This window comes from Erpetoichthys calabaricus, chromosome 2, assembly GCF_900747795.2.
Source record: "Erpetoichthys calabaricus chromosome 2, fErpCal1.3, whole genome shotgun sequence".
NCBI classification, from domain to species: domain Eukaryota; kingdom Metazoa; phylum Chordata; class Cladistia; order Polypteriformes; family Polypteridae; genus Erpetoichthys; species Erpetoichthys calabaricus.
Genome location: NC_041395.2, coordinates 245806426 through 245821941, shown reverse-complemented (window position 1 = coordinate 245821941; position 15516 = coordinate 245806426). Strand labels below are relative to the sequence as shown.

The window sequence follows — 15516 nt, the reverse complement described above, 5'->3', positions numbered from 1 at the left end:
TATAAGAGTACTTTCTCCTGTGGTATCCCTATACCATTCAATAAACAAGTGTGCAAAATAATCAAATGACTGATGGTTACAAAAGTACTGTATAATGATTGTCCTCTTTGTTTAACATGAAATGGCAAAAAGAACACATTAAAGGGCCTCATACTGCCGACAACCCATATAGGTGTGTACAAGCACACTTTGTTTTTTGTTTTAAATTAATTTTCAAAAATATCAAATAACAATTTGATACAATAACAATCAAGCATAAAACAGTCTGATAGCACATTTCAGCACCCAACACACAACGAACCACCTGGATTGGGACCCGAGTGCAGTGACACCTCAGCACCACACTGGAAAAGTGTGAGTTTTTTTTTATAGTGGCTGGAGTGCCAATCCTGCCACCAACAACATCCCTCCCCCCCGTAAATTGGAGTTACATACTATCAGATTAGTGTTATATCAAGGTTGGAGCAATTGCAGTTAAGAGACTTGCTCAAGGGCCCAACAGAGTAGAGTCACTAGTGCCGTTTACGGGAAGAATTTAAGCCGAATTAATATGAAATGAGTTTAGCTCATCTGAGTTGGTGAAATACTTCTTTTAAAATGAACAAGTTCTTATCATATCCATAGAACATAATTAAAATATACTTTTCTTTACATTAATATTTACTTATTCTTAATTACACATATCCTAAGCTTCACATTCACTGTTATTCAAAAATCACTGTTATGATTGTTCTTAATTCAAAGAACATTAGAACACTCTAGATGAGAACAGGCCATTCAGCCCAACAAAGCGCGCCAGTCCTATCCACTTATTTCTTCCAGAAAAAACATCAAGTCGAGTTTTGAAAGTCCGTAAAGTCTTACTGTCTACCACACTACTTGGTAGCTTATTCCAAGTGTCTATCTTTCTTTGTGTAAAGAAAAACTTCCTAATGTTTGTGCAAAATTTACCCTTAACAAGTTTCCAACTGTGTCCCCATGTTCTTGATGAACTTATTTTAAAATAACAGTCTAGTGTACTAATTCCCTTCATAATTTTAAACACTTCAATCATGTCTCCTCTTAATCTTCTTTTGCTTAATCTGTATAGGCTCAGCTCTTTTAATCTTTCATCATAATTCAACCACTGTAGCCCTGGAATCAGCCTAGTCGCTCTTCTCTGGACATTTTCTAGTGCTGCTATATCCTTTTTGTAGCCTGGAGACCAAAACTGCACACAGTACTGTACTCAAGATGAGGCCTCACCAGTGCATTATAAAGGTTGAGCATAACCTCCTCGAACTTGTACTCCACACACCATGCTATATAACCTAACATTCTGTTAGCCTTCTTAATGGCTTCTGAACACTGTCGGGAAGTCGACAGCTTAGAGTCCATTATGACTCCTAAATCCTTCTCATAAGGTGTACTCTCGATTTTCCAACTGACCATTGTGTATTTAAACCTAACATTTTTACTTCCTATGTGTAATACTTTACATTTACTGACATTAAATTTCATCTGCCACAAATCTGCCCAAGCCTGTATGCTATCCAAGTCCTTCTGTAATGATTTAATAGATTCCAAATTATCTGCTAATCCGCCTATCTTGGTATCATCTGCAAACTTAACCAGCTTGTTACGTATTCCTATCTAAATCACTTATAAATGTTATAAATAGCAGTGGGTCTAGCACTGAGCCCTGTGGAACACTCCTAACATCGGCCAGTTCTGATGAGGTTCCTCGCACCATCACCCTCTGCTTCCTGTGTCTGAGCCAATTCTGCACCCGTCTAAAAACATCACCCTGAACTCCCACTTCTTTTAATTTGATGCCCAACCTCTCATGTGGCACCTTATCAAATGCTTTCTGCTATTCTTCTATATTGCTGACCTAGATTTAGAAAGTGTAATATTTGAGTAATTAAGCAGTTTAGTTTTTCTCCACAACTACAGAAAACCTCACAGTTCAAAAGCTGAGACTTTCAGACAGATTTCGAAGAAGCATTTGTTATTCTCATTCTAGTGTTCAATTCATTGCTTAATCATTAACATTTACAAACAACCAGCCACATTTTCACAAGCCAGTTTCCATCTCTACAGTGCATTTTTAGCCTGGTTTGATTTTTAGGCCAAGCTTTTGCTAGTGGGCAAGGGTGGTCTGCTTTTTTGACAAGAGGCTCTATTTGATGAAAAAAGCTGCCATCTAGAGTAATGTTACTATAACCAGTGACACTTTTCTTTCCCTTATTTTGACTTTGTTCACTTATGTTAGCCATTTTTGAATTTGTACCGGTTATACAGCAGGTTAATAAAATGGACAGATTTCCTGAACACCGCAAAACCACTCAGGATTACTTATAGACCTAAACATGTACCGAAAGGCAACAAAGTTCAATGCAAGCTGGAATACTAGCTTCACTTTACTTGCCATAGGCCAAAAATAATAACAGATTGTAAAATACCTTGCCAGTTCTTAGAGCATTGTTTAGAGTGACCTTGACTAAAAAAAATTGCTATCATTTTGCTTTGAAAAGTTTTCCAAGTTATTCTTCTATATTGCTGACCTAGATTTAGAAGCCTCAGAGGAGGATTCCGCCTCTTTTAAACTTTACAGTGTTCTGCAGAGATTCTAACTACAATAAACTGTAATTAATTATGTTAGCTCACACCTGTCTAAATAGTACTTAGTGGCCCTCCTCACAGATTAAGTGTCTCCACTAATTAACAAATAAAAATGTGGAGGAGGAAACATAAATGTAAACAAACTAATTAAAATGACCACCAGATTCTTTGTAAAACTAAAGCTGAAGTTCTGCTTTCAAAAGCTTATTTCCTATATACAACATCATTTTTGTGGCTTTCATGATTCACTTTTTTGTTTTCCTGTCATACTGAGCTAATAAACATTGTTAGTCCTTGGCAATTGAAGTTGCCTATGAACAAGTGTTACACATTTGGTAGTTTCAGCTTTCCAGTCCCTAATAAATAATCAGTACACTTTGTTACCTTGAGTTGTTAAAATGAAGTCATATCTCCCTTCTGCCAATAGATTGTGTTTCTGGATCATTAGTCATATGAAGTAGCCTTGAACAATGTGTGACTGTTGCCCTCTGATCCTTACTTGAATGTAAGTCTAGTAATGCGGTCTTGTATAAGACTATTAAGAGAATGAATGAGAATATCAAAATGTCTCCATCATCCATACGTGGCACCAATCTGTCAGCCTTACTGAGTTTCATTATGCACCTTACCTTTTAAAAGTTCAAAATAAATAAATAAAATTAAGGTTTCTCCCTGTGAGCTCAGCAGTATAAGTGAAATGTTTGCATCTTCTGCTTTGTCTGCCATGAGAGATTTCTCTAAGTATCTGTTTACTGCAACATTCTAATGGTGACTCTAAACTGGCCCAGCATGATAAAATGTATCTGTTTGCATTGGTGTGTGCCCTTCATGTGACTGCCATTCCACTTGGGCCTGGATTTAACCCTTGTGTCTGATTTTTGCTGATAGGCTGTAATTCCCAGAGACCATGTAAAGAAAATTAAAAGATGGATGGATGACTTTTAAAGTTACTGTCATCACAAAGAACTTTACATTACATTAATAATCAAATGCAGTACAGTGATCCCTCGCTATATCGCGCTTCGCCTTTCGCGGCTTCACTCTATCGCGGATTTTATATGTAAGCATATTTAAATATATATCGTGGATTTTTTGCTGGTTCGCGGATTTCTGCGGACAATGGGTCTTTTAATTTCTGGTACATGCTTCCTCAGTTGGTTTGCCCAGTTGATTTCATACAAGGGACACTATTGGCAGATGGCTGAGAAGCTACCCAACTTACTTTTCTTTCTCTCTCTCTTGCGCTGACTATCTGTGATCCTGACGTAGGGGGTGTGAGCAGGGGGTCTGTTCGCACACCTAGACGATACGGATGCTCGTCTAAAAATGCTGAAAGATTATCTTCACGTTGCTACCTTCTGTGTGCAGCTTTTAAGTATGCTGCACAGTGCTTCGCATACTTAAAAGCTCAAAGGGCACGTATTGATTTTTGACTTTGTTTCTCTCTCTCTCTCCCTTCTCCTGACGGAGGGGGTGTGAGCTGCCGCCTTCAACAGCTTTGTACCGGCGGTGCTTCGCATACTTAAGAGCCAAACAGCCCTATTGATTTGTTTGCTTTACTCTCTGTTTCCTTTGAAGAGAAAGATATGTTTGCATTCTTTTAATTGTGAGACAGATCTGTCATCTCTGTCTTGTCATGGAGCACAGTTTAAACTTTTGAAAAAGATACAAATGTTTGTTTGCAGTTTTTGAATAACGTTCCTGTCTCTCTACAACCTCCTGTGTTTCTGCGCAAATTTGTGACCCAAGCATGACAATATAAAAATAACCATATAAACATATGGTTTCTACTTCGCGGATTTTCTTATTTCGCGGGTGGCTCTGGAACGCAACCCCCGCGATGGAGGAGGGATTACTGTAATAAGCTGGAAAAAATGTCATAGTGTTTAGCAACAGGAGTAAACCATTTCTGTAGTTAGTGATTGAGCAAGAACGGACAATGTCTATCCATCAAGTCATTTGCCAGTACAGTTGCTATTTAATTGATTAAATTGGTATGATTCTTCACACAGTTTATGCCATTTTATGCTAATATATTAATTTTTCTTGGACAATGGACATGGTCTTACTTATGTAGTAATTCATCTAGTTTATCTACTAACACACAAAAATTATATAAGAATGGGAAGAGCTGGCTCTTCTTACTTAGGAGACTGTTTCTTAAACATGTGTAGAGACTTGTGTTGGTCAGTGAAATTCACTAAAGCGTTTTTCGTATTGAATTTGCTGGTTTTACCAGTGACCTTGTTTACCAAATTTTTCCCTGAAAATGTGCCATGCAGCCAGCTTAGGTAAACTTTTTTTACCCAGAATTCCATGATACTTTGTGAGGTCAGCGTAATATCACTGAGCTGTAGCAGCCAATTTTGGATGTGACTGCCAACAGAGTATAAAATGCTGATCTCTTGCTCATCAGCAGGTATGTTTGCCCTTACTTATACTACATGATGCAGCTCTGCACAAAATGTACCAAGTGTTTTATATTGAAGCAAAGCTTGTCAGTATACGAGGAGCACAGCCAGCATCAGTTTAAAATGGGGAATGGAGAATACACGAGATGGCAGATTGTGGATGGAGCAATCCATGAATGAATGCAGTACACTTCCATTGTTTTCACAGACACGGCAGAAATTCTTTGTGTGTGTACGCATCTGCCATAAAATCATGTATTGTGTGTGTATGTAATTTAATACATGTACAGTATTAGCATTTCAGTATAGCTGTACTCAAATCACATTTTTTTCTCCTAAGAGGTGCCTCATTTACAGTCAGATTCCACCGTGAATCAGTTCTTTCCATTTTCATAAAGAAAGCCACCATTTATTGTTGCATTTGAATTTATTTTTGGGTCAGCTGTGTCTGCGAAAACTGTCCAAAAGAACCACCGTCCACCGCTGCACTCACTCACCGCACAAGTAGTTCTGCCCACTATATTCCACTTTGTATGTTTTCCCTTTGCTCCCAGTCAAAGTCATGCTGGCTGTGTCCTTTTTAATTCCATGATGTGTGAAAAACAGTGCAGTGCCATTTCAATTGAGGCAATTATAGTTTTTTTACTTAACCGAAATAGATGGAGCAGCAACAGTTTACAGATGATTTTTTCTTTATCACCCATAGTGAAACAATGTCAGTAACTGCAAGTGGGGAATTTTTTGTTGATTATTTCATAGTTGTCTGGTGACGACAGACATATATTCTCACATGGGAGTCAACATTCAGTGGTGTTGCTTGTGGCAGTAATAGTAGGTCCTAATGTAAAAAAAAATAAAAATATCATCAATCACATTTTCTGAATAGAGTATCAGAGTTGTATCAAAATGGGAATTTGAAGTGCAACAATTTAAGAAAAGTCAAAAAAGGACAGAAGTATGACATGCAAACTGATGAAATAAAGTTTTAAAAACACAACAGCAATTGGTATCAGCGATAATACTTCTAGTGATAAATTATTTTCACTCTCAGATTCTGTTTAAGAACAACTGCTATAGAGAGCTGTCCCCCTGCTGAGATGCGTGGCTACACAAGGCAAGCACTTCAGATGGGTTAAACTGATTACATCACACAATCAATCACTTGTAAAGGTCTTTATTACCCTGAAATATAAGACTTATGTGACCACGGTTGATCCAACATTTTTCTGACTTCTTCCTGTATGAAAGTATGTTTTCTCTGTAGCTGAGCCGGGTCTATAAAGCAACAATGCATCCCAATATGTGACGATTTTATCACAGCGAGGCATAACGGTGCAGTGGATAGCACTGCTGCTTCACAGCTCAGGTCACAGTTTTGGTCACAATCATCAGTCCAGCACAATTGGTAACCCCTTTCCTAGCCCACAGGGACACACAAACGACCATTGCACCATTATATTTCACTCAAACCTAGTTAAATTTCTCCTTTTCCATTGACTTCAATGCATTTCACAGAGAAGAAGTTCCCAAACATTTCTGTGTTTTTGTTTAACTCAAACTATAAATGAATTCAACAAAGTTCACTTGTCACAAGTAGTGGCATGTACTATAACTCTCTGTTAGTCAGTGTGATTTTTTTCATGCTGTAGTGTGCTGGGTGGCTAACATCAATTCAAAAGAGGTCCACGAAATCAACAAGCTGATTAAGAAGGAGGACTTAGTTATTAGACACACACTCGACCAACTGGAGGTAGTAGCAGCAGAGAATGAAGAAGAATGAAGACAAAACCGATGGCAGTTATGAAGAATGCGGCACATCCTCTCCATGACACACATTGAGGACTTCTAAGCAACACATTATTGAACAAGAGTGTGCCAAGAAATATTACTGGGGCTTCTTCATACCTGTGTTAACCAACCTTTATAATGCTTCATTGTGATTGCTCTCTTATCCAAGTCAGATGTTTTTTTCTTCTTTTTTGTAATTCTTGTCTATATTTGAGTGTGAGTTGATGCTGTTTATTATAATATGTATGTGTTTTTTATTAATTGAGCTTCTGCAAAAAGCTAAATTCCCCCTTAGGACAAATGAAAAACTTTATCTATCTATCTATCTATCTATCTATCTATCTATCTATCTATCTATCTATCTATCTATCTATCTATCTATCTATCTATCTATCTATCTTCTTTCAGTATGTATACTTTGTCTGGGCCATGGTGCAGCTGTACTTCTTGCAGCACCCTGTAATGACAAAACTGAAGAAGAATATCTAATGATGTGCATTGAATGAGAGCAGTAAAGTGAACAGTGCATTGAGAAAAACAGGAGAGAAATACAGTCTCAGGCTTGAATTTGAGCTAGAAGCTTTTCAGACAGGTACGGAGAAAGAATTCTAAGGAAAGGGTCAAAGATGTTTATTTTTTCTGCATGCAGTCTTTTTGGTAGTCAACTGATAGATTTCTACTGCTTTGTGTGTGCTATTAATCAATTGTAATGTTCAGGAGAAGTCAGTCTGTAATGTGAATACTCACAATTGGAATGTCTTCATTAGGTATGTTGTAAAATATTCAGGTATGTTCACTTTTAATTAAGCAATCAACACTCTTAACAAATGTAATTTACTGTACACAATACTGTGTAAAGTGAGTTAGACCTGTTTGAGTTTTTGTCATAAATTAGAGATCACTTTATTCAGAAAACATCAGAAGGCTTAAATATGGTAAAAGTTGCAGATTACTTCATGTTTGTGTTGTAGGTACTCATTCCAGGATGAGGAAGACATGTTCATGGTGGTGGACTTGCTCTTGGGTGGAGATCTTCGTTACCATTTACAGCAGAATGTTCAGTTCACAGAAGAGGCAGTGAAACTTTACATTTGTGAAATGACCTTGGCATTAGACTACCTACAGAGTCAGCACATTATTCACAGGTAGGAATGTTTCTTTACAAAAGGTGATATTGTATGTTCTGTCTGATTTATTAAGATGACAAGTGTAAGAGCCACACTTGATCAGCAATTATCAGTAAGCACAAACTATTCTTATCGATAGTTTAGTAGAGCTCATCTCCAACTTAACATGTTAATGGGACTTTCCAGCCTGTCACTCTGCTGTAATGTTTCTATAACAGATTCTTTTTGTTTGTGAGAGCAAGATATAAGAACATATGCCTTCCAGTCCATAATAAACATAGGGAGTACAATAATTTATCACAAGATGTAGTACCTAAGTACTGTAACAAAATGGAATATAGCTATAGAAGCCATGAGATGAAATGTTGTAGAGAAGAAAATTTTTCTGTGTTATGAAGTTACTCTATATTTTTGTGATGTTTTTCTTTGATTTTTTTCTAAAAGTTTCAAATTTTACTTACTTGGGATTGTGAACTTTCTTGTGCTACTCATCTTACTCAATGCTTGAACGTTTGTCATCTCAGGAGTAGTACAATTCTAAAATCCTTGAAGGAACACAACTACAGGAAGAGTGGTGGCTCTGAGGCTAAAGGATCTGAGCTGGTAACTTGAAGGTTGCTAGTTCAAATTCTGGCAGTGACACAAGGACTGCTATTTTGTTGGGCCCTTTAGCGAGGCCCTTTACCTGCAGTTCTTTCAGGGAAGCTGTACAAAGACCTGACCCTGCGCTCTGACCCCAAAAAAGAGAGTAAGTTTGGGTATATCAAATTCCTAATACATGAAATTGTATATGGCGATTAAAGGATTAAAAATCACTAAAAAATTACTAAATCACTACGAGAAGTTTGTTCATTTAATTAAACACATACATAATCAAATAGACTTTGGGTATTTCTCTGGTCTGCAAGCTGATTGGATGTCATGTCTCAGGTCATGCGCTGGGTGCTAGTTTATTACAGAGGATGCTCACTTACACGCACACTCTCTCTCAGACTCGCATTCACAGGGGGCCAATTTAAAGTTAACAATTAACCTAACCTGATTAAGTATTAGTATGTGTTCATAATATGGCATGTTTACAATATTTGTACCAATTAAAGAAAAGAGCAGTAATATACATATTTATGTAAATTCTCAAATATGTTAAGTCCAATTCATGAGAATGGAAACAACCCTCACAATGATATATAGTGTATATAAAATTAATAAAATTGGCAGCCCATATCAACAGCTGTCCTGCTGTTCTTCATTGTTGGTACCCTGTTTGTCCATTTCTGGTTTTCAGCGGAATTGCCTATCCCAGGAGTATCAAGTCAGTGACCAACACCAGACAGGGCACTAGTCCTTTTTAGGTCAAACTCACCTGCATGCCTACATTGGGCCAAGTTAGAGTCACCAGATAGCCTACAATTTACAAGAAACCATGTAAAAACTTTCTGCTCTTCGAAAAAAGTATGAAAAATTAAAAAATAAACAAAAATATCAAAAAAGAAGCAGAAAAAGCACGCCTAAAAGGCAACCCGGAAGCCAAATCCACAATCTAGAAATCAAAAAATGGAAAAAGAAAATTTCAAAAACAACAAGAATCCACCAAACAAAAATTATTCACTTCAGAGATCAATGCTGATCTGGCAGATCTGACCCTCTGCAAGGACTTAAAAAGGCACAGGGCAGCCATCCAGCTGAACATTATGGTGGCCACACACCCTCTTCTGAAATTGCTGTTTCTTCTTCTCTCTTCTTTATTGGACAAGCATATTTATTTTAAAATTCCATGTGGGGCTTGGGACACATGATATTACACACATTTGATGGGCTGGCTGTCAAATGTAATGGATGGGTTTACTCAGAGTTTTTGATCTGTTTATGGATGTCCATTTCTCAATCCCTAAAAGCCTCTCACTTTGTCACAAAGCTGTTGTACCTGTGTTATCCTTCTAATATACTCATTACTAATCCTGTCTATACCCTCACTGTTCTGAGCAAAAATCATAGCATCTCCAGGTCTGCCACTTCCATCTCTTGTCGTCAGTGCCACCATCTGTAAACCATTCAACATAGCTAGGCTCACTTCTGTTTTATAGACTTTCCCTCTCACTCTTGCAGGTACTCTTCTATCACAAATCACTCCTGCCACTCTTCTCCACCCAGTTCACCCTACCTGCACCCTCTTCTTCACCTATCTCCCTCACTCTCCGTTGCTTTGAACTGTTGAACCAAAATATTTAAATTCATCTACCTTCACCACCTCTGCACCTTGCAGTTTCCCCCTTCTTCCACCGTACCTCTCATTCACGCACATGTACTCCCATCTTACTCCTACTGACTTTCATTCCCCTTTTCTCCAGTGCGTACCTCCACCTCTTCAGGTTCATCTCAACCTGCTGTCTACTCTCACTTCAGATTACAATGTCATCTGCGAATATCATAGTCCACAGTCTGACCTCATCTGTTAACCTGTCCATCCCCATTATAAACAGGAAAGGGCTCAGAATTGATCCTTGATGTAATCCCACTCTCACTTTGAACAAGGCTGTCATTCCTACCGCATACCTCACCGCATTCACACTATAAAAATCTTACACCATTCTCACATACTTTTCTGTTACTCCCGACTTTCTCTAAGTCTAGAAACATGCAATGTAATTCCTTCAGACCTTCTCTGTACTTCTTCATCCACACTCTTAAAGGAAACATTGCAGCTGTAGTACTCTTTTCTGGCATGAACCCATATTGCTGCTTACTGCTTACTCTGCTTTCAGCCTAGCATCCATCATTCTTTTGTTTTAACAGCATAAACACCACATTCACAGCACATCAAAAGCTAGCTTGTGGAGATCAAATGGGTTATGTTTAACTACTACCTGGCTGACTCAGAAGTGACTTAAAGATATAGAAGGTTGAGATGAAACATAATCCTCATTATGACTTCTGATGTTGGTATCATAAAAGGGAAAACAGTCTTAAACAAGCCAAATAAGAGAGTCAAGATCTAGGCTAACCGTATCAGTGTCAATTGTTGTGCTTTTGCATTTATCAGCTCCTTATTGTCATATTATTTTTTCTAATGTACAAGTTCTTCATTTGTAATTGTATTTAAATGGTCAATTTCATATTCATTACAACTCACAACAGGTGAATTAGCAAATAATTTGGAATCCGTTATATCATTACAGAAGGATTGGATAGGATACAGGCTTGGGCAGATTTGTGGCAGATAAAATTTAATGTCAGTAAATGTAAAGTATTACACATAGGAAGTAAAATTGTTAGGCTTGAATACACGATGGACGGTCGGAAAATCGAGAATACACCTTATGAGAAGAATTTAGGAGTCATAGTGGACTCTAAGCTATTGACTTCCCGACAGTGTTCAGAAGCCATTAAGAAGGCTAACAGAATGTTAGGTTATATAGCACGATGTGTGGAGTACAAGTCCAAGAAGGTTATGCTCAACCTTTATAATGCACTGGTGAGGCCTCATCTTGAGTAATGTGTGCAGTTTTGGTCTCCAGGCTACAAAAAGGACATAGCAACCCTAGAAAAGGTCCAGAGAAGAGCGACTAGGCTGATTCCTGGGCTACAGGGGTTGAATTATGAGGAAAGATTAAAAGAGCTGAGCCTATACAGTTTAAGCAAAAGAAGATTAAGAGGTGACAAGAGTGTTTAAAATTATGAAGGGAATTAGTACAGTGGATCGAGACTGTTATTTTAAAATGAGTTCATCAAGAACAAACATTAGGAAGTTTTATTTTACACAAAGAACGATAGACACTTGGAATAAGCTACCAAGTAGTATGGTAGACAGTAAGACGTTGGGGACTTTCAAAACTCGACTTGATGTTTTTTTTGGAAGAAATAAGTGGAAAGGACTGGCGAGCTTTGTTGAGCTGAATGGCCTGTTCTCGTCTAGAGTGTTCTAATGTTCTAATATGCAGTATACTATGAATCAATATGTACTGTATGTCTTTCTTTTACTTGTTTCAAAGGGTACTAAATTACACAGTCTTTATAAAGATGGAGTGGGAAACAAGCTCAAAAATGAGAATGTGTTTGTAATAAATAATTGTACTAAGTAAGTTTTTTCCATTTGCTAACATTATTGTAAACTTAATTTTTAAACAGACAACAACATACTCCAACTTAGATTTTGAAAGAAATTTTATTTTCAGTGTAGCTGAGAAATCAAATATTATGTTTGCAGAAATATACTGAAGATATTTTAGTTTTTAAATAATGTTTAATGAAATGTGCTGGGATTATTTAGCGACTCTTTGCAGTTGGAATTGAATGCAGCATGAGCTTACAGATGGGAGAGTGGTAGAAACAGAAAGCTGGAATGAACAAGTAGGTCTGCAAGGACTTTTGGTTTGTGGTGAGTAAGCAGATTAGCTTTCATGATTCTGGGTTTGGTTCCTCTTGGAATTATTTTGTACTTCTTTATTACTTTTATACATTTCAATGTTTTATTATTGTTCAGTTTTGTAGTTATTACAGTGTTGACATTGTATAAGCATTTTGTTGGTATTGCTTTTGGTTGCTATACCCATTGTGTGTCATTACATGACATGTCATGATGCTTTAAAAGACAGGCAACATCCAGGTCTCTATGCATCCTATCATAGCTTTGGATCCCTTTACTATATCCTTGTGTTTCCAAGAAGAATTTGTGTTAGGAGCCTCATGGTTTAACTTTCTTCGAGTTTGCTACTGTTTGTTAGTTGGTCTATGTTAATCTATCCAGTTGATCCATTTAGTTGATCCATGCCATAGATCCAAACTTCTCTCTATTATTTTGATCCATGTTGTAGTCTACTGCTTTTAGCATTTTCATCTCCTGGCTTCACTAATTTAACACCTGTCTCCAGACTCTTCAAATCAGTCTAAGGCGGGAGCTCTGTAGTCAGACCCTTCTCAGACACTTGCATGCTGTGTGCAAGATTCTAGCTCTCAAACCTTCTAGTCACAACATCTGATTGCATAGCTAAGCATTGTCACATGCAATGGACCTAATTTGTCTATGAAATGATCATTTTCAAGATGTAGCTGAGCTGACCTAGGACAGCTGAAATTTTCATTGAAAATGTGTTGTGTGTATGTGCGCATTCTTAACTTTGCATACATTGCTCAATGTTTCTCTCTTTGTTTAGCAGTATTATGTTTTGGAATTTTTGATGTACATCATTTGTCTCCTTTTAAAGCTAGATCTAAGAGAACTTCCAAGATGTCAGAAACATACTCCCGAAACACAGGTCAGATTGGAAAGAATATGGAAGCTGTCCCCCAAGAATTCCACCAGCAGCCCCAAAGGTCCCAAAAGGGTTTCCTGCTCCATCTACCATTCCCAAACAGCCTTACTGGACTGGAGTCAAACCCAGAGCAATCCAGATGTTTACTGCCACCAAGCATACTAGAGGAGCCCATTTCCCTGGCAGACGCTCCTCCACTTCCCCTGCATTACATTGGAATTCCATTCTGGAAAGCTATCACACCAACCATCCTGCCAGTCCATCCATAACTTCATTCCATGCAGGGAAGACACCAAACCAACAACCCTGCCAGACCATCCACAACTTCCTTCACAATAGATTGATAAACAGATATTTAATTCATCCCTATGGGAAGTTGCCGTGTTACACTTGTGGAAGAAAATTTTAAGTACAGACACCCCCATCAGAATGTTCTGATTTAAGAAATAAAGCACAGGCAGGAGAAATCGTCAATCATTATTATTTATCTAAATCTTGCAAGAGGCAACATGTCTTATTAGCAACATGTTACAAAGAAAAAAGTGTCCTCTGCGCTATTTTTATACAATTCATTGATTAGGTCACTACTCAAAAAAAGGAATTCATTACATAATCAGAAAACTTTTAACATGATTGGTTACACCTAGTTGGTAATGGGACATGACAAAGTTGATACCTTAAATGACCACAATTTGATTGATACTCCTGTTACCTTAGGATGCACGTGACATTTTAAATGTATCATTTTTATTCTTATATTAGGAGACGTGCGAGTTCCGTTCAGATTCATCCTGTTTTTTTAAAAGAAAGAGGAAGAAGATCTAATTTTTTATGATTCAGCTGGGTTCAAAAACATGAAACTTAGTACTAAGTGGAAATATAGAAAATGATTATGCCATAAAATGTAATATTTTCCCTTAAGGGGCTATATAAAATAACAAGAAATGCATTTATCATAGTGAATAATAAAATAGCGGCATCAGTTTTTAAGCATAAGCTCAGAAGGATATGAGACTCAGACACATGCTAGCGACCATTGGACGAGGATTCAAATTCAACTCTTACACACCGGGTAGATATACATTGTCTGAACAGTTAAATAAACAACCAGATAATGTCAATCTATTTAAAATTGACATTTTAAAATGACCGAAAACCAATATCTAATCAGAGGAAGAACTGTGATGTTTGTTGGGTGTTGGAAAAATAGACCCCTAAAAGCTCTCCGTGAAGCACCACAGTAGAATGGGCCTTGTACTAAATATACCATGCATGTTGACAAGGGTATGATGTCAATGGTCATATATATGGTCTATAATGAACTACTGTTCATGATAGTACAAATTTAGGCAACATTTTTTCCCTGTTACTGCCTCAAGAGATTCCAACCTAGTTAACTAAAGAATCCCAGCCTTCCTGATCAGCTTGCTAATTACAGAGTATAACTGGTTTACATTCCTGGGTTTAAAATTTAAATTTACATGTTCTCTCAGTGCTTAAAGGTCCTTTTGATTTCCTCCCACAGCCCAAGGGCATGTGTATTAGGTTATTTGACAACTGTAAACTTTGTGTGTGTGGTCAGGTAACCTATTCAATCTTGGTGTGTGACTGATACCAGGATAGTCAATGGTACCTATCCTGCTACCAGGATAGTCAATGGTACCTATTTCTGTACTGGCATGCAAGAATAACTATTTATAAACAGTAATCTTGGAATAAACTGTGTCTTCAAGTAAACTTTTGCATTTTCCCCAAAGTATGCCTAGCTGAACACATGGCTTTCCAGTACAAATTACATCAAAAACAGGACCAGTTCTCCACAGAGCAATGTTTTTATTCCATTATGTTTTTGCTGACAGGTAAATAGCATACATTTGTGCTGTTATACTAACACAGATAAAACGTAACCTAGCAACTCAAGCTGTGGTGATCCGTAAAGCAAATAAGCAAACATTAAAGAAGGTTCTGCTCTTCAAAATTAATTTTATATGAATCATGAGAGTTAAATAGTTATTTTAAGCTAAACAAAAGTATTCTGCCAGGCTAATTAGAATGAATAGCATCCATTTGTCTGCTTGCTTATACTAACCTATTCAGGTACACATGGAAACCTGGACATTTGTGTTTCATTTTCTGAAAAATAATGTTCTAATCTAAAAATAAAAGTATGTTAATCATGTTGCTGCTAAATGTTACTGACAAGTGTGTACAAAGAAAAGCAGTGGCTTTTAAAGTCCAGGATACAGAAGTGAAATGCATCAAATGGACATACTAAGAAGGATAATATTCTGAAGACCTTTGCTTTGGTTACACTACTCTCACTGGTGAGTGGAGAAC

The 15516-nt window shown here is 37.3% G+C and overlaps 1 protein-coding gene across 2 annotated transcripts in view; it reads left to right on the top strand.

The window, feature by feature from the left end:
- LOC114646919 (serine/threonine-protein kinase 32C) overlaps positions 1-15516 on the top strand; it is a 351995-nt gene that overhangs the window by 280241 nt on the left and 56238 nt on the right. For both annotated transcript variants that reach the window (XM_051922990.1, XM_028795324.2), the window contains one exon: positions 7775-7948. In XM_051922990.1, coding sequence (XP_051778950.1) covers positions 7775-7948 — 174 coding nt within the window. The remainder of the gene's footprint in view (positions 1-7774; positions 7949-15516) is intronic.